The following is an 18,443-nucleotide window of genomic DNA, read 5'->3' as shown; positions in this document are numbered from 1 at the left end:
TCTGTTTTGAAGAGAAGTTTCCCCGCCTCATGTGATTGGAAAGCCAAGCTGGTAGCAGGGTTTTATAGTGAACAGAACTCTCGGTTTTACCTACAGCGGTTTTGGAGAAGGACAGGAGTCCTCTCAGGGAAGAGTTTTCTTCTCCGCGAGCTGGGATATTGAGTCGTCAGCGTTCCGGTTTTAGGAGGTGTCTTCAGAATACTTGAGCCGCCAGAAACCTTGGCGGGGCAGCAGGGTGGTTAAAAACCGGAGTGTCTGTTTGCAGACGACACTTTTGTAGAGCTCTGAGAGAAACTCGCGCCTTTTTCAGGAGTGAAGATTTGATTCGCGCCAGAACCGCTCGGAATCTGCGGTTTGGAATTCATCCAGCCGGCCGGTTAGGCGGGACGTGTGAGTGTTGGTGGCGGGGCTGGGTGCGTTTGGACACCGAAGGAGCGGCTGGAGTGGACCCGGTGGGATGAAGAGGATAACGGGGTCTGTGTGCGGGTGTACCGGGGCCTGGCTGGCCGTGTTGGCGGCGGTTTGGGCGGTTTGCCGGGGACAGGAAGGTAAGACCGTGCCGTGAGTGTGAGAGTGTTACAACCGGTGTTCGCAAGACAGTGAATGTTTATATGCTGAAACATAGTTTAGGTGAAGGATTTGTGTGTGTGTGCTGTATTTACTGATACACTGTTGACGCTACAGTAGCGATTTTCTGAGGGGATTATTATCGATTTGACATGTTAGATTTAGGCAAACGATGCATGTGCCTCCATCTTGTATGGCCGAACCAGAAACTAGGTTCTGTCTTTACCAAGCACAGCTCCATCCATACATTCACACATGCAGTTGTGGTATTTGCACCTGTTCCACTCAGGTAACAACAAACGACAACTCAGGTGAAAAGCTTCAAATTAACATTTCTTACTACCCCTTTTACTATATCTTAACGTGCCATTTTGTGCTTCTTGTTTTGACGCCCCATAATGAAATACATTCACGGTAGTATAGTAATCAATCTTAGTTGTTTTAAAACGCGGATGCCTTCCTTTTTTAACATATCGCCATCAATGGAGATGTTTTTCTAACCAAACAGGTTATAAACACGGCGTACAGCCCGTACGATACCCAACACTGTAGTGTACCCTGCATGTAAACACCAGTTCACACGTCTCCGCTCGAGTTTGTTTTCCGTTCCCGTCTGGAGTTGGCCTTGAAGGAGCCGGTAACTCCGGTCCCCTCTTCCTCTCTCCTTTCCCCTGGTGTAAAGCGAGACAATCCGACAGCGATACTTAGGGTAAAACAAGTTGAAGAACACCATCTACACCATATATTGTCTATGCTAATGTAACATTTCTATTCTTCGCTAGAAGGTTATGTTTTCCGTAGCCTTTGTGTTTGTGTTTGTGTGTGTGTGTGTGTGTGTGTGTATGTGTGTGTGTGTGTGCATGTGTGTGTGTGTGTGTGTCTGTATGTGTGTGTGTGTGTATGTGTGTGTCTGTGTGTGTATGTATGTGTAGTAGACCATCATAACTCCAGAGGGCCTAGATGGATTATCTTGATATTTGTGGGTAGGTCTTGATGAGACCTTGGAACGATTAGATTTGGGGCTTGCTGGCGGCTTGCCAAGGTACTGCAGCGGGACTTCTGAGTGTGATATCTTGAGTTCTGGACATGCTGTGGTCGTGATTTTTGAGAGGTAGATAGCTCTTGGGTCAGAGAGTAAGTGGTGTATGTTTGGGCACCCTAGTTGCGACATGTATTTGCATTCTTAATCCCCGCATTATGCTTCCATGCTCAGTAGGAAACTGTTAAATGCACGGAATCCCAGAATCCCAAACCGGTGCGGTACAGCTAGGTAACTTCGTATTATTGCACCAGCTGGATAATTGCACCAAGCCTAAGCCTATGCATTTAAGTATCCAGCCATACATATAACAAGCTATTGATAGTTTTAAGTATATTATTATGCTTTTATTCACCAAGAGGTTAATTTGCCACCAGAGGCCACAAACCCCACGTGCTGCGCAAAATTTTTCTTATCTGACATTGTACAAAAGTATGTGATGACATCATGTTTTTGAACTGCCCGGCAAAACGGTGAAACCTTCCTTGTCAAGAGTGTAAACATCAAATCTTTTCACCAGCCTCTAAAGCCACCACGCCTACTTTCGCGCGTGCTGAGTTGTGTACGAGAGCTTCGCTAAGAGGCTCGGAATAATGTACAACAGCCATACTGGGAGGACTAGGTTTGTACTAATGTACAAAAAATCGATGATAAAAAGGAATATTTGGAATTCTCCGGATTTCTAGTGACTTATGGATCTTACCAGTTTCCTTGGGAATGGTGACCAAAGTTATATTGGATACATGTAAATATAAATGTATAAGATGGCTTAGTCATGTAACGTTCAAACTGATTTGTTTATTCCCCTTTTCCAGTAGTCACATTCCTTGCTTGGTAACTTGCCGTGCGCCTACCTTTGGAACCTGTCGAGTTGTGTACAATAGCTTCCCTTTGAGGCTCCGAATAATGTACAACAGCCATGCTGGGAGGACTGAATTTGTACACACAAGGAGGTTTTTACTGACAGGGACTTCCTCTTCTGGTGACGCGTCAGATCGTACCATTTTCCACAAAGATGGGGACTGAAGCTTTCTTTCTTAAACATAAGATAGCTCTGTTCTGCGAGGAACATTTCGATGTGTTAATCGAGGATAAGTTTAAGACTCCTTATAATATTCAATGACCGATGTATTGGAAAACTGCTTGCAAATGGCTGCAACAACCACGCAGTGATTCCACATACCCCTACGTGGTGGACCTGGCCTCCAGAGCCCACCTGACTCATGTTTGGCACAGAAGTACAAATATAACTACGCGGGAACTAGGTATTCACCTTGCCGTACCTCACCTAGTATTCGGTAAATCGCAAAGACTGGAGACAACATGAGCTTTTTGAGGATCACTCGGCTGGGGGCACAAGTCGTGGACATGTATAGACATTACAAAAGGCTAAACACCAAAACCAAGACAGGTAAGTTTTTTTTAATGTACACTACCTCTTTAGATTGGAGTTATAACAGATTAATGCTATGAAAATGTACTATTAGTGGAAGAAGTAGTTATTAATAATAAAGATTTTGTCTACTTGACATTGTCTCAAACCCGTACCGGTTTCTTTGTGACAAAGTCATTCACTTGAATGTCGCTGACTAAAATGTATATGTCACATGGCTCATTTCTCAGAGCTTGCTTGATAATATCAATGTGTGTTATATAGTGTAGCATATAAATGTTGCTTTTTAAATAGAGCAAGTTAAGTAAACGTTCTATGCTTATGTATATGTGTAGTATAGACATACATATTCTATGTCTAGTATAGACATTGCTCAAACTTCTTGAGTTTTATAGCGAATCCGTCGACTTTACAGTTTATTAGGTGACCGTCAGCTAGTGCTGTTGACAACTTTCATATTAATCCATGTACGTGTTGATTGTATTTTCGTGGTAAAAATAAGAAATAGCCACGGCATTTAACTTAACACAACTCATAAAACTACTGTGTGTGTCTAACTCAGATATGAACATGACCAACGACGAATAATATGTGGAGAGACAGAAAACCTAAGGTACAAGCTCTGTACAAACCATAGCCTCCATGGCTGACTGTTGTACGAGTTGTACCACGTTTGTAGGCTATTGACTCTCATGAAACGCTCCGTGTGTAAATAAAGACCTTTGTGCCGCCAGTACAGGTAATACAGGGATAGGGTTACCACTAAGCCGAGTCAATTGTAACGTAAGATTTATTTCATTCTATGGAGGTTTGGGTGTGAAACATGAACTATGCCGTCTTTCTTTGTTTCCCTACATTACTGTCGAACTTTTAGCCAACAATTACATGCCACATAATTCTATTTTAGAGGACGAGTCGCCACCTCCGCCCACAGAAGTAGACGAAGCCAAGCCTAGTGATGATGGACGTACAGTCTATTGGGGTTGTGTCAACAGGACCTGCCATATTACAGGAGACAGAGGTAGACATTTTGCTGTTACATGGACACCTCCTGACTGACTACGCTCCTTGGCCAGTTTATTACTATTTAGTACCATCTGCTTGGAAATTAGGCATTTGCTGTTACACTATCAGAAGATATATGTAACACTTTGTCCAGTGTCACTGACTGAAACGTCTGACCGTTTCCAAAACCATATGCAGTCGCTTGAGCAACAGGTATATTATTACCTGGATTTCTAACCTTCATCAACATATATGTAAAACTGTTAGATTTCATCAGTTGAATTTTGATAGCACAACAGGATGATTCGATGCAAGTTCATGAAGTGTAAGGCAAGTTTAAAGGCCCAGTACTCCTGAGATATACTTTTAACTGTACTGGGTACCACTGCCACTGATTTGTGGTCTCTTTTCTTAACCCCTCCAGAGTCTGTACCAGAAAGTGGACGTGGTGACCAGTCTGGTGCCAGTAACACAGGTCTGAAGATCTACGTGGGCTGCGTCATAGAGAACTATCACGTCACTACAGACCGGACAACTTAGGCACACGACAGGGCGAGAGGGAGGAGAAAACGACAACGATCAAGAACGAATGTTGCTGCTATGTGAAACTGGATTGTATGTTCAATTACCCGAAAAAAATGCAATATGTACGACGCTATTGCGTCTATCTGGCTTTCTTAAATTGAATAATGTGATCATAGCTTTCTTACATGACATTGAACATGTATGTACATAGGTATCATTACATAGCATAGTTGCTGTATTATCCATGTTGGCTTACAGCATTCCAGATTTTCTGATTTAATAGGAAATGGGACAAATGGGATGTGGACGTTTATGGTTTAAATGCACAGAAATGTGCCATTAGTTGAAGAGGAGAGTGCCATATGATAATGAAATGCTGACGTGTGTACACAATTTGGACATGTGCACTCTCTGTTCTGCTTTGTAATGACCATCTGTAGATTGAATTTTGTAAAGAAGTAAAAAGCTCATGAACTTTGTTAAAGGGTATGGAGGCAAAATTGTAATTATCTTAACTAAATATTTCATGAAATGAAGATTACCGGGAGCATACAAAGGGCAGTGTTTCGCCGTCTAGTTTATTGTACATCAAAGTACATTTCATGCACGCATAGCAAAATATTACATAAGCTACCGTAAGTTTTGATAACGGTATCTTCAAAGTATCAATATCGATTACTCTAGTTACAAATTGGAACATTAAAGACCATGGGAGTCACTCTATATCTACATTGCCTTTGCTAGAAGCCTCTAAGTTAAAGTTTACTTTACATGAATACTCTACATTGCACACATACATGTAACACTGCCTAATGTTACTCACCTAATTTTCTACGCTGGAATCTGCAAATCAAGAAACCCAAGCCTTCCTAGTATTCCCTGACTAAGCTTCCAGCCTTCAATGGTCTTCTCTTAACCACAGTAATGTCATTCGTAATCACAAATCCATTGCAAAGTTGTCCAACATGGCGGCTCGTTGGACTAGTTCTCTCTCACGGACCGAGTCTTCAACACAGGTGGTCCATCATGAGAAATCAAACACTCTTCAATGTACCTTGTTCCAACGGTAAGGTCGATCAGCATTTCTGCTACCGAGTCACTATAGTTAGCGCGTATAAAAAGCCCAATTTTGCGTAAGAAATTCCCAAAACTCGACAGAAGCTCTTTCACTTTCTACTGACACGTACATGGTGCCCTCACCTTGACATGGTATCCTAGCGACCTGTGACGTCAGAGGCAGGTGCCTGAGGTCACACAGGTAGTAAACAAAAAGGTCATTTGTCGGCGCGCTACACGTGAATGCTCTGATTTCTAACAGAAAAGTGCAATTTACATGAATACCATAATGAATGAATGGATGAAAGCATCCATTGCACATTTTTGCCACACTGGGCTAAGTACAGGTCACAACAAACATGTTGAACATATACACTCAACAGGTACAAAATAGCAAAATTATTCGATAAATTCAACCTCTCGTTTTCAGTTATAGTAGGGATAAAGGAACAGATATGTTTACAATGGAAGGTTTATTGCTCTATCTAGATACATCATTTCCCGATTTTTAATAGCGATAACTTTGATGTATGTTTTTGGTGCCTTTATGTACATGTATTTTGGGACTGTTTAAATATTTGACATAAGGAGTGTACTTCAAAACATTCAACTACTTCCATGCTGCCCTGCCCTTTACTTAGCTATCTGCCTGTATCTAGCGATGATAAGGCATTGAAAATACTAACGGACTGTAAGGAAACCGTTCGTTAGTAGGTGCCTGACGATCCGTCGGAGTCCCTTGCCGTGGTACAGGAGTCCCTAACCTCGGTGCTGTAGGGATCTGTGGTGTTGTATGTGGAAGTCCTCCTGATGTAAGAGTTGTCGTTCCTGTCAAATCAAGAAGGGGGTAGTTTTCGTTGGTATGTTGATTTAACAAGAACTGACTTAAAGGTCAGAATCAACGGACGCTGGTTCACCCTGGCATTGAAAAAAGACTGTTAACAATTTTCCAATTTTACTCACTGTAAAGTATGATGTGTACTTTGATCTAGTTTTATCTTTGCTGGAGCAAAGACAGGGTGACAATCAAAGAGGCATAGAGCTACTGATGTGCTTGCTAAACCAACTACATGTACCAACCTTGCGTTAAAGATGGGGGTAGGGCTGAAGGGAGGGTAGTGAATCTGATGTCCAGCCAGGTGGTGTTGGAGGGGCTAACTGTGCCAAAAGTTCAAGGTTCCCTGTGTTTGGTTGGGCAGGAGTGGATGCTGTCCTGTTTGGAACTCCGTTTAGGTTGCCAAGAACTGGAGGCAAAAGCTGATGACTGGGAGACTCTGTGTTGTGTGGCATAGGGCCTGGGGTAGACGTTGTTCTGAGTAGAAGGCCTTCTGTTGAAACAAACATATTTTACAAGCTGAACATCGCAATGTAATGCTGTATGCAGTGGGGCAACCTTGCCATGGAATGGTCATTTCACTCAGCTGTGATTTTAGTTCTTCACAACATTGTCTGAGACAAATTAACTCCGTGCTAAAACACTGACTTCGGAGCCACAAAAACCTAGCAGATTTGTAAATGAAGTACAAACCTTGAGCTATTGGTGTTTAAACGGAAGTGCTGGGGTTTCCTTGTGCAGAATTATGCGTAGTTCTGTGTGGCCCTGTGGCTGTTGTTTCTACTGAAATAAATTAATGTTCATTGGCATTAAGAATCCGTAACTCTGTCTGTGCCGGGTACCAAAATATAACAGTTACTGTATTTGGCTGACTTTGTGTAATTGCAAGCCAATATGGTGTTAACTCATTCCTATGTAAAACCGTCAGCCGGGAATCTTATTACTTCTTAATTACTAATTATTCACTATTAAATCATGGGAAAATATCAGCTAATGACTTCAACAATTCACAGCTATTGAATTGTAGGTAGGAATTGTAGTTAGGGTTTTTTCACCTAATGACTAGTAGATATTTGGACTCACAATTCAAGTGACTGTAAACCCTGCCTCAGTCTGAGCTGTGCGCTTATGGGTACTGACAAAACGAAGTACTAACCATTAGTAGCAGACGTTGATATTGAGGTGACAGTAGGTCCGGAACGTTGTCGTTGATTAGCCCGTGCTCTTTTGACCCTTTTTATCTTCTGTTTGGTTGAATTGGTGTTGATCCTGGATGTCCCGGCCACAGATTGGCTACTGGTTGTTGTCCCTCTATCAGTGTTCTTCCGACGTTTATTTCCGTTCAAGCCTGTAAAATCATCAACTCGGGACATTAGACAACCTTTGCTAATACCTAATATCAAATGGCATGGTTGTGATCATCCGATGATGAAAATGTGTACCGATAACGACGAAAAAGTGTGCAAAAAAGTCCTGACAAATGATTTAGCAACAAAGACAATCATTCGTAGATAAATTTGTATCCTAGTGTTCTTATTTCTTTATTCATATGTAAATTACCGATTCGAATGTGGGAGACATACATCGATGTTTCAAATAACAAATGGCCATTTCAAAGTGTTGACCCTGGGGTCGGTAGTTCCCTTCAACTGTATCTTGTGTTTTCCCCACATTTACAGGTGTATAAAGTTCTCTCCTTACATTGTGCTGCTTTCCGCTTAAGTTCTGCTGCTTTCAGCTGATTTTCAATGAAGCCCCCGACTTCCTCGTCCGTGGCCAGGTCCTTGCCCATCTGGGAACCGAAGGTGCGGATCTCTCCCTTGTAGAGAGAAACACCCAAAGTCTCCACGCCAAGATCTTCGAGCTCATCGGACTGGGGTTATGAAAAGTATACATAAGTTAGTGACACAACAAGGCACTGAAATCAGCATGTTCAATATCATTCACTTATTCAGATCTTATACCTAGAATTCAATATGTTTTCTACTATCTGTGTAGTAAGTCGTAGAAATAATAAAGAAACAAAATATTTTATATACTTTGTCTGACCCTTCCTGTCTTCCTTATGACCACAATGCAATGCGGCATGCAGACTGGTTTGACTTTCTTTTGAAATGGATATAGACCCAAACAAAAATATCCTCTTTCAATTAATAGGAAAAAGAATACAAACCAGTTTTTGGAGCTGTTTCAGCTTTTTGGACACCTCTGTCCAGGTTTGTACTTTCGTCTCCATTCCCCTTCTCTCCTCCGCTGCTTTATTGTAGGGGTCCTTTTCCTCTTCAGTCAGGTTCTTCCAGCTTTCACCAATTTCTTTATTGGCACCGGCAAGGGAAAATCCTTGGATGTCTGCAAAAAGGGACAAGGTGGTTTAGAAATACTCTAGGTTATGCAATGGTGCCCTATGGAATGTTATGATGAACGAAACAATTTACAGTCTATCATAATTTAGAAAATGTTGAATACTGTAGCTGGCTCATGTTAGGCTGGGAAAGAAGGATAGAGCAATGTAATAGAAATTTACAGCCTACGATAAATCAGCATTCATAATGATATGTTGACTTCTACATAGCTCATTTGTCACATGGTACGCTAGGGACGAAAGGTACGTGAAGGTAAGTTAGCAACGGAATTCACATCATATGAGATTGAGGTTTCAAACCATACAGTACTGTTTCATCTCACCTCTTTTCCTTGGTAGCTGTTGCCTGTAGTACTCATGATATCCCGTGATCCTCCTCTTCTTCACCACCATCTCGTCTGCCGGTGGTCTCCGCTTACTGCCGCCTTTACTCTTACGGTAGTTCCCGATGAAGTTCTGAAAGGACGTTACACACCAAATTACTACTATTCTGCTGTACTGTAGATCTCTGGATCAAGAAAAGGAATCGAATAGCATCCGGAATATACACACATGCATGCATACACACACACACACACACACACACACACACACACACACACACACACACACACACATAGATGTATAATGTATAATATGTATGTATGTGCATAGGCCAGGACTGGCCCCTCGCGTAGGGTGATATCGCCCTTTACGAGGTGATAGAATTACCCTTATTTGGCAGAGTACAAGACGGTGGTGCGCCACGTCTCCCGTCCGGGTGAATGTTCCAACACGTCACTCACCATATGGCTGATACGAGACAGAGGTTCGCCAGGCCTCTATCCGGGTGATTTGTAGTGAATCACCAACTCCAGTCAGACAGAATGATTATATAATGTTCGCAACTGATACCTTGACTTGGGCTACAGTTTTTTGGCTCTCTTTTGCAGCTTCTTGTATCAACGGGCAGTTCTTCTTAGCTACGGTCATTCCTCTTTCTTCATAGAACCGGACAAGAACCGGGTCGTACTCCTTCTGTTGTCTGGACGCTCTCTGCAAATATATGCATGTGAACAAATATGTTAATGTGAATGTTGATAGTTCTTCACAGTCACAGTTAAGTGGGCTTTTACAACTTATGGACCGCTACGTTAATTCAAACTTATGGAAAGCTCATTGACTAAGTAAGTCACACAATCATTTCAAGACTTCTATTTTCGAAAAAAAGGAGAAACTTTCAAGAACCTGACATCTAAATCGGTCCACAACTCACAATATTTGTATCTTCTTCTTCCCCATCTCCATTATGTGAATCCTCGTCACTGGTTTCATCATCTGTATGTGAAGTCATATCCTCCGCCACTTGCTATTATACGAAAGAAACACATCATCCATTCTGTATGTTCATCATATGAATACTCTATCAACACGGGCCTATAACAATTATGAGAAACAACTAAATTTATAGCTGAAGGCTGTGACAGCATTTGTGCCATCCGAATTTGATAACATTGTTGTTCTGCTTGAAATAATGCTCTCGTGAATAGTTTGATCACATTGTTGGTAAATCGCTCTTTTTCACAGATGATCAGATTTGGTCATATAAAAATGCAATGAAACGTCATGAAATCTTAAGAATTACAAGATAAGTAGTTCATGAATCATTTGCCCAGTTTGATTTTAACCATAAGTGCCACACACTAACCTACTGCGTGTAAAAGTTTAATCCAAGATTAGATTTTTATCATATGGGCTTTTCTTCATACACTCAGATATAATTAGGCCATGTAAATTATCGTTTATTTGAATGGAGAATCTTACCTCATTCCTAACGCTAGTATTTGTCCTTCCCTGCAGCTCAAGCTGGCCGTTTTGAGATGTTTTGTTGTTGGAGGTGTTTTCCTGTTAAGGAGAAAGCAAGTAGTACTAGTATTTAGTCTCTTTTCAATGTGAGCTATGCTACAGTCATTTCCACACCATGCGCTAGATTTTCATACATCATTATTGAAACTGAATTATTACAACAAAGGGTCTGCACATAAAGCTGATATAGTTTAATGACGTCCTTTCAGGGATGCCATGCACATGGAAGTTACATTAGATGGTCTTCAATATGGAAACAAGACAGATGTTATTGATGATATTTTAATGGCAGCTTCAAAGTGTACCGACAAAAAAGCTGACGATTTTCTGGTGGTCATTCTGGGCTCCAAGGTTCAGGTGAGTATTTTGCTTCAAACATATTAAATATCATTCTGTATAAAAAGTAATGTTAGTCTAAAGAAGCTATCGTTGTTCATCGGTAGCATATAAATGTCCGAAGTTCAATTATGGTTTTAACCAATCAATGCACCAGAGCACTCATTTACCTACCAGTTCTGTCCGTACGTTCACATCTGCACCAGCTGTCAGTAAAGCTGACACAGTTTCATGGTGGCCTTCCGATCCTGCCACGAAAACGGGAGTCCGTTGCTGTAAAGCACACATCAATGGTCTTCATTATGGTAACAGGATTAAAAGTATACTTAATGTTGCAAATACAGTTTTAACTAATGATACAGGTGCTGAACAACATTCCGTCTCGGTCTCTTTACCTGCCTGTCCCGTGCGTTCACATCCGCACTAGCTGTCAGTAAAACTGACACAGTTTCCTGGTGGCCACATCCGGCTGCCAGGTCCAGGGGAGTGTTTTGCTGTAAAACAGAAAGAATCTTTATGCTGGTGCAATGGCAACAAGCAAGTACACCACTACAATATGATAAGTATGAAATACGATATTACAAAAACATATGCTGAAAAACAAAAACAGGCCGTCTCCATACCTCCGTGTCCAGTGCGTTCACATCTGCACCAGCTGTCAGTAAAGCTGACACAGTTTCACCGTGGCCATTCTGGGCTGCCTCGTGCAGGGGAGTCCTTTGCTATAAACATATCAGAAGTCTGCAGTATCCCATCAGGCGACACTGTTAATAGCAACTACCGAGTGTGCCGCCACGAACGCAAGTATACAATTGGTCTATCTGTGTGGTAAAGAGATCGCTTGTTGTTTTTTTTACAAAGAATAGGTAGTTACAGGTGGACGACACATTCTGCTTGTGCGGCAAAGAAGCATCATTTAAAAAACATTATATAATACAGTTGTCCATTCACCAACTTTATACATTTTATACTCGGTTTCCAGTGCAGAATATTTGTCAGCACTGGATTTCCAGAGCTGAAATGTCCTCAGCACTGGAAATCCAGTGCTGATTGTAGTTTCAACACTCGGTTTCCACGGTGCTGACAGGAGGGCTTCGAGTGCTGAAGCTGCCTCAGCACTGGATTTCCAGTGCTGACGTCGGCTCAGCACTGGACTTCCAGTGCTCAGCACTGGACTTCCAGTGCTGACGACCACTTCAGCACTGGTGTTCCAGTGCTGACAGAGGAGACCGTTACTTTTGTATATTTGCGCCACGAAGTAATAATGAAGTCTTCTATGATGATATATATAAAATAGTGAGCTGAACAACAGTAGTCCATCTCGCTACCTTATTGTCCGGTGCGTTCACATCTGCACCACCTTTCAGTAAAACTGTCACAGTTTCACGGTGGCCACTATAGGCTGCCAGGTGCAGGGGAGTCATATCCTGTAAAACACATAAGATAGTTTTTAGTATGGTGACAAGGCGAACGTGAGGATATACACCCATACTAATTAATTCATTTAAAGACGCTATGAGTTATACCAGTGGAAGATATATGTTAGACATTTCATAATATAACAAAAACAGGTGCTGAACAACAACAGCCCGTCTCCTTACCTCCTTGTTCCGTGCGTTCACATCTGCACCAGCTGTCAGTAAAGCTGACACAGTTTCATGGTGGCCATTCAGGGCTGCCATGTGTAGGGGAGTACATTGCTGTAAGATATATCAGATGGATATGACAAGAAGACGAACCTGAGTACATTCACTCATTCTCAAAACATGGACTAAAGAAGCTGTAAGGTCTACCACTGGAAGATAAATGTAAGATCTTTCATGACCAATCTATGCACCATAATGATCATTTACCTACCGATTCTTCCCCTGCGTTCACATCTGCACCAGCTGTCAGTAAAGCCGACACAGTTTCACGAAGACCCTTCAAGGCTGCCATGATAAGTGGAGTCCGTTGCTGTAAGACACACAATACATCAATGGACTTTGTTATGGTAACAGGATAGAAAGTAGACTTAATGTTACAGTTCAATACTAATAATACCGGTTCTGAAAAACAGTCCGTCTCCTTACCCTGTTGTCCCGTGCGTTCAGGTCTGCATCGGCTGTCAGTAAAGCCGACACGCTCTGTTTTGCTAAGGTGTGACTAAGACCATAAAAGAGGGTATTGTGGGTTTTGTAGAAAAATGTTAATATCTCAAGTTTTATGAGGTCAAATGGATTATAATTTGGCAGAAGTGGAAAAGAGATACTGCTCATTCTAATTATGTATCAGACTAAACGATAATTACCATAATATTTCTACAATATATGAATACATTTAGTCTGCTGATTTGACAAATATTGCCCGAGACCAGCTTGTTGCAGATGGCCAAAAGTAACAACTTTTTACAGGATGTAGAGACGACTACATACTTTTGGAGTAGCTTTTATTACTGAGTATAAAAATAACTTTAGATTACTTGAAACTAATAAAAGTTTGTCAATTTTGATAAATTTTGGGGGGTACCTGTGAATTCGTGATATAATGTGATATAGCCTCCTTGATTCAACTGTCAATATCTAACTTTCTGGTAGTAATTAAAAATTGATTTTCCAGAAAGCTATTCATGCAAACACACTTGTTCTGCATTCTTTCCATGCCATTTTGACTTGATAGCTTTTTATAAACAATCTGGTCTTTGCCTTTAAAGTTTACATGCTTGAATTTTGTAGTTTTCCTGCGTTAAGCTAATCAATCAATTAAACAACCCAATCCATCATGTTGACAGGAGCATCAATATCAATAGACTAATTGTTTTTAGCACCTCGGTCCAAAGTAATTACCTGTCTTCATCTTATATTATGCATAGAATGCAGTCAGGGACACGTTAATTGGTCAGTTTATGACTCATGGCCAGAAATGTCTGGTCGCAATTCCTTTGTACAACCAAAATAAAGCACTTTGGAATAATTACTTGAGACCAGAAAATGAGAAAACTATCTAGAACCATGTTAGCTTTAAAAACGAAGTTAACAACAAAGGGAACTAAAATGTTTACAGGTGTTTTCATGTACTATTTTAGAAGATTTCATTTCATTTCATTTTTATTTGTTTTACCAGAGTACATCGCTCAGGCTTCAGCCTGTTTTTCAGGACTCTCTGGACACATATAAAAACAGACACCATACACGACTTATAACTACACAGTCATATAACTTAACTATAGGAATACGATAACGGTGAAAGTTCTGCCAACAGTATTACTGCATCAGTCCGTTTTTAAAAGTTGCTTGCGTTGTCTGTTATCTCTGAACGGCAGAAAGTTCGTTCCACAACGTAGGGCCCTGGAACTGCAGACAACCTCTGAAGGACTGGACGTGAGCCTTTGGTACGTTCAACATGTGGGGGTCCCATTCCGACAGCTGCTTTGTAGCATACCGTGTTCGTCTGTGTAGCACAGGTGGAGACATCCATTTAAACATGTTCTGTAAGTAGGACGGCGCCTTGTTGTGAACTGCCTTGTACACGTTAACCAGTATGTTTCCTTTCGCTCGTTCGGAAAGTGACTCCATCCCAGCCTCTGCCAACAGGGTTTCGGTGGGTATACAGTCCTTGCGTCTACTGCCTGTAATGATTCTGGCAGCCCGGTTTAACAACCTGCTCAACTGCATCATTTTTGACTTGTTGGAATTTAAAAGTGATGGCATCCATGCCGTCGAACAGTAGTCCACATGTGAGTATAGCAGCGTTCTGCACATGACCTGCAGTATCTCCTTAGTCACAAAGGGTTTGGCACGACATAAGGCACCGAGACCCGACAGAAGCTTCTTGGTAGTTTTCTCAATGTGATCTGACCATTGTAGAGTTGAGTCCATAGTAACTCCAAGGTACGTGAATGTGTTCACCTGCTCGAATGTGTTAACTCCATCTGTTACAGAAACAGTCTTCCCCGTGTGACGTAGTTTTTGAGACAAACCAAATACCATAGATTTAGTTTTGTCGGGATGAAGTGATAGCCTGTTTTCTTTAAACCAGTTAGCAGCTCTTTCCATGTCTGCGGATACAGCTTCTTCACACTCGCTCAGCAGGCTTGCCGAATAGTACAGAATAGTGTCGTCGGCGTACATATGGATGTTGCACTTCTCCACAACTTGAGGTAGGTCATTCACATACAAACAGAACAACAAAGGTCCCAAGACGCTCCCCTGTGGTACTCCACATGTGACTTGAGTTAGCGTGGACTGTTTGTTTTGTACATCTACACACTGAAGGCGATCCGTGAGGTAAGATCGAAACCAGTTTACTGTTCCGATGTCAAAGCCCATCTTCTGCAGTTTTCGTAGTAGGATTTCGTGATTGACAGTGTCAAACGCTTTTCTCAGGTCGAGGAAAAGCGCAACCGTGACCTCATGGGCGTTAAATGCAGATTTAATGTCTTCTACGACCTTCTGGACAGCAGTACCTGTACTGTGGTGTTTCCTGAATCCACTCTGGTGGGCCGTAAGTAGGCCATTTCTGTCCATGAAGTGCGCGACCTGGTTATGCACGATTCTCTCCATGACTTTGGAAGACACGTTAAGCACGGACACTGGACGGTAGTTGGAAACGTTGTCCCTGTTCCCTGCTTTGTATATTGGGGAGACTCTAGCCAATTTCCAGTCATTTGGAACTTGCCCCGGTCCCGTTGACATTGACAGGTTGAAGATGTGTGTCAACGGCTTGACGATGACTGGAGCAGAATCTTTCAGGAGTTTAGATGGGATCTTGTCAAGTCCTGTAGCCTTTTTAGTCTTGAGCTTAAGAAGCTCGTTCAGCACCGTCGTTTCTTCAACTGGCTGTAAGCAAAACGTTGATGTTGACTCAGGTACGTGACGAACGGGGTCGTCACTGGACACTGGGATGTCACTTGCAAGGTTTGATGCACAGGACGAGAAGTACTTGTTGAACTCCTCAGCCATTTCCGTAGGTTCTGATGTACAGCTATCGTCAGGTCGTTGTACCTTCTGGACTTGACATTTGCTTTTAGTTTTCCCCGTAAAAGTGTTGATTATTTTCCACATCAGACTGTGGTTGCCAGATGGAAACTTACCTCAGCATATTACAAATCAAAAAGGTTAAACCTGTCTATAACCTACTTGTACGATATTATGTTCAAATATGTTCCACAATGTAGGAAAATGCCGCCTTGTCTTCCACAAATTAAACAGCAGTGCACAAAATTCACTATTCAAACAAGATTGGCAATTAAAAATGATACATTGCCATGACGACGGTGAAACATAAAATATTATCCTTCAAGGAATGTTTCCAGCATACAGGTATGTTCAATCTTTCAACTTTTACTTTTAAAAATGTCAATATAGTGAGAGAACACCTTGTCATCCAGGTGAGGGGAAAAAACTGACAATGCTAACCTCTGGATCCTCAACATCAATGGCACTGACCTTAATGTTGTCTGTTGTCAGCCACTAGAATAACATATACTGTACTTAACGTTACTGGTAGGAAACAGAGGGTTACATGTACAGTTACGAGGCATTTCAGCAACCGCTTTGTACTTTCCAATATCTTTGGAATTACTTGCACCTCCAAGTCCAGGGAGAAACCATTCCACAAATAGACGGCAACCCAATTAAGTGCCTAGGGAAATGGTTTGATGCTACTCAATCAGACAGAAGCAATGCTACAAGCACAAGCTCACAAGTAGAGGAATGGCTGAAAAGAACTGAGAGATCAGACCTACCAGGAAAGTTTAAGCTGTGGATATACCAGCATGGGTTACTACCAAGGCTCGGTTGGTTGTTAACAGTGTATGAGATTCCAATGACGCATGTTGAGGGCATAGAGAGGAAAGTAAACAAATACATACGGAAGTGGTTAGGAATACCCCCGAGCTTCACGTCGATTGGTCTCTACATCAGGTCAGGCCAACTACAGCTACCAATCTCATCAGTTGTGGAAGAGTTTAAAGTCGCCAAATGCAGGCTAGTGATGACATATAAAGACTCAAGAGACCAAAAAGTAAGAGAAGCCGGAGTAATGACCCGTTCAGGCCGGAAGTGGTCAGCAGACACACATGTAGAGCGAGCAGAAAGCATGTTAAAGCTACGCGACATCATTGGGATCCCATGTGTAGGGAGACAAGGTCTTGGAGCATCTAGGTACCAGCTGTGGGAGAAAGCCAACCCTAGAGAAAGAAGGGCCCTGATCCAGAGTGAGGTTAGACGTGAAGAAGATGAGAAACGGCTAGCAAAGGCCGTAGGGCTAGGAGTACAGGGAGCCTGGTGTAAATGGGAGCTCCCACAGAGGAAAGTAACGTGGTCCGAACTGTGGAAATTAGAACCATACTGATTTCCTTCTTACTGCGATCAGTTTATGACACACTCCAATCTCCGGCAAATCTGCACAGGTGGGGATTGATCGAGGACCCAGCATGTAAACTCTGCGGGGGTAGAGTCACCATGGCACACATCCTCTCAGGCTGTAAGGTGGCCCTCACACAAGGAAGATACAGATGGCGACATGACAAAGTCCTTGCAGTTCTGGCCAGCATATTGTAGAAGGAAAGAAAGAAGAACCAACAGCCCCACAGGAAAACAGCAGCATCAATCACTTTTGTGAGGGAGGGGGAAAAAAGACCAGCAACCTCACGTCCATCCAGCAACCTCTTGCAGAAAGCCAAAGCTTGGGAGATGAGGGTTGACCTAGGAAAGAAGCTACAGTTTCCATCGGTGGTCCACACGACCTTAAGACCCGATATTGTCCTGTTCGCAGATGGTAACATAGTGATGATAGAACTGACAGTGCCATGGGAAGAGGGATGTGACCTGGCGCATGAAAGGAAAAGAAGCAAATATCAAGAGCTACTGCTAGAATGCAGGGGAAAAGGGTGCAACACATGGCTGTTCCCTGTGGAAATTGGATGCAGAGGATTCCCGGCAGCATCATCATGGAAATTACTTAAAGACCTGGGCCTAACAGGTAGAGAAAGGAAGGAAGGAAGCAACAAGACGGTTGGGGGAAGCAGCAGAGAAGGCCTCCTGTTGGCTGTGGCTCAAGAGAGACGAGCAGAATTGGAGACCAGAGGGGCGAGGCGAGCACTGAGTGGCCACCACTGCTGACCGGCCAGCACGAGGATGTAGCGGGACAAGGTTGAAACATCCTGTGAATGCTGACTACCCGCCTGACGACGTCGGACCCCTCTGAGAACCAGAATCTCCCACCAAAGAAGGTGGGTGATTTCCACGCATCTCGGATGTATTTAAAGAAGTAAACACAAGGACAGATCGTCAGTCAAGTTCATATCACGTCAACAACTACTAGTATACCTGTACAATACTCTCTGCATGGGTCTGCTTGGGGTCCTCACAACCACTTAGGCTCAATCGAGATGGCTGACTACGCTTTACGTTAAATTCACGAAGGCTAGGCACGCTCAGTTACACATCATCCCAGGCCACTATGACTTACGGCTATTCCTGCGAATTTCAGAAAATTC

At 42.5% G+C, this 18,443-nt stretch overlaps 2 protein-coding genes across 2 annotated transcripts in view; one reads left to right on the top strand and one right to left on the bottom strand.

The window, feature by feature from the left end:
- Window positions 1-348: 348 nt before the first annotated feature.
- Window positions 349-18,443, top strand: part of LOC118407944 (von Willebrand factor D and EGF domain-containing protein-like) — a 129,403-nt gene continuing 111,308 nt past the window's right edge. Inside the window, exon 1 of the mRNA XM_035808517.1 lies at window positions 349-548. Coding sequence (XP_035664410.1) covers window positions 458-548 — 91 coding nt within the window. The 5' untranslated portion in view covers window positions 349-457. The remainder of the gene's footprint in view (window positions 549-18,443) is intronic.
- Window positions 5,532-18,443, bottom strand: part of LOC118407948 — a 55,664-nt gene continuing 42,752 nt past the window's right edge. The window contains exons 7-11 of the mRNA XM_035808522.1: window positions 8,122-8,293; window positions 7,577-7,768; window positions 7,114-7,203; window positions 6,666-6,913; window positions 5,532-6,413 (exon numbers count right to left, since the gene is read on the bottom strand). Of these exons, the coding sequence (XP_035664415.1) occupies window positions 7,130-7,203; window positions 7,577-7,768; window positions 8,122-8,293 (438 nt within the window). The 3' untranslated portion in view covers window positions 5,532-6,413; window positions 6,666-6,913; window positions 7,114-7,129. The remainder of the gene's footprint in view (window positions 6,414-6,665; window positions 6,914-7,113; window positions 7,204-7,576; window positions 7,769-8,121; window positions 8,294-18,443) is intronic.

This window comes from Branchiostoma floridae, unplaced genomic scaffold, assembly GCF_000003815.2.
Source record: "Branchiostoma floridae strain S238N-H82 unplaced genomic scaffold, Bfl_VNyyK Sc7u5tJ_1501, whole genome shotgun sequence".
NCBI lineage: Eukaryota > Metazoa > Chordata > Leptocardii > Amphioxiformes > Branchiostomatidae > Branchiostoma > Branchiostoma floridae.
This window is presented reverse-complemented; position numbering and strand designations above follow the sequence as displayed.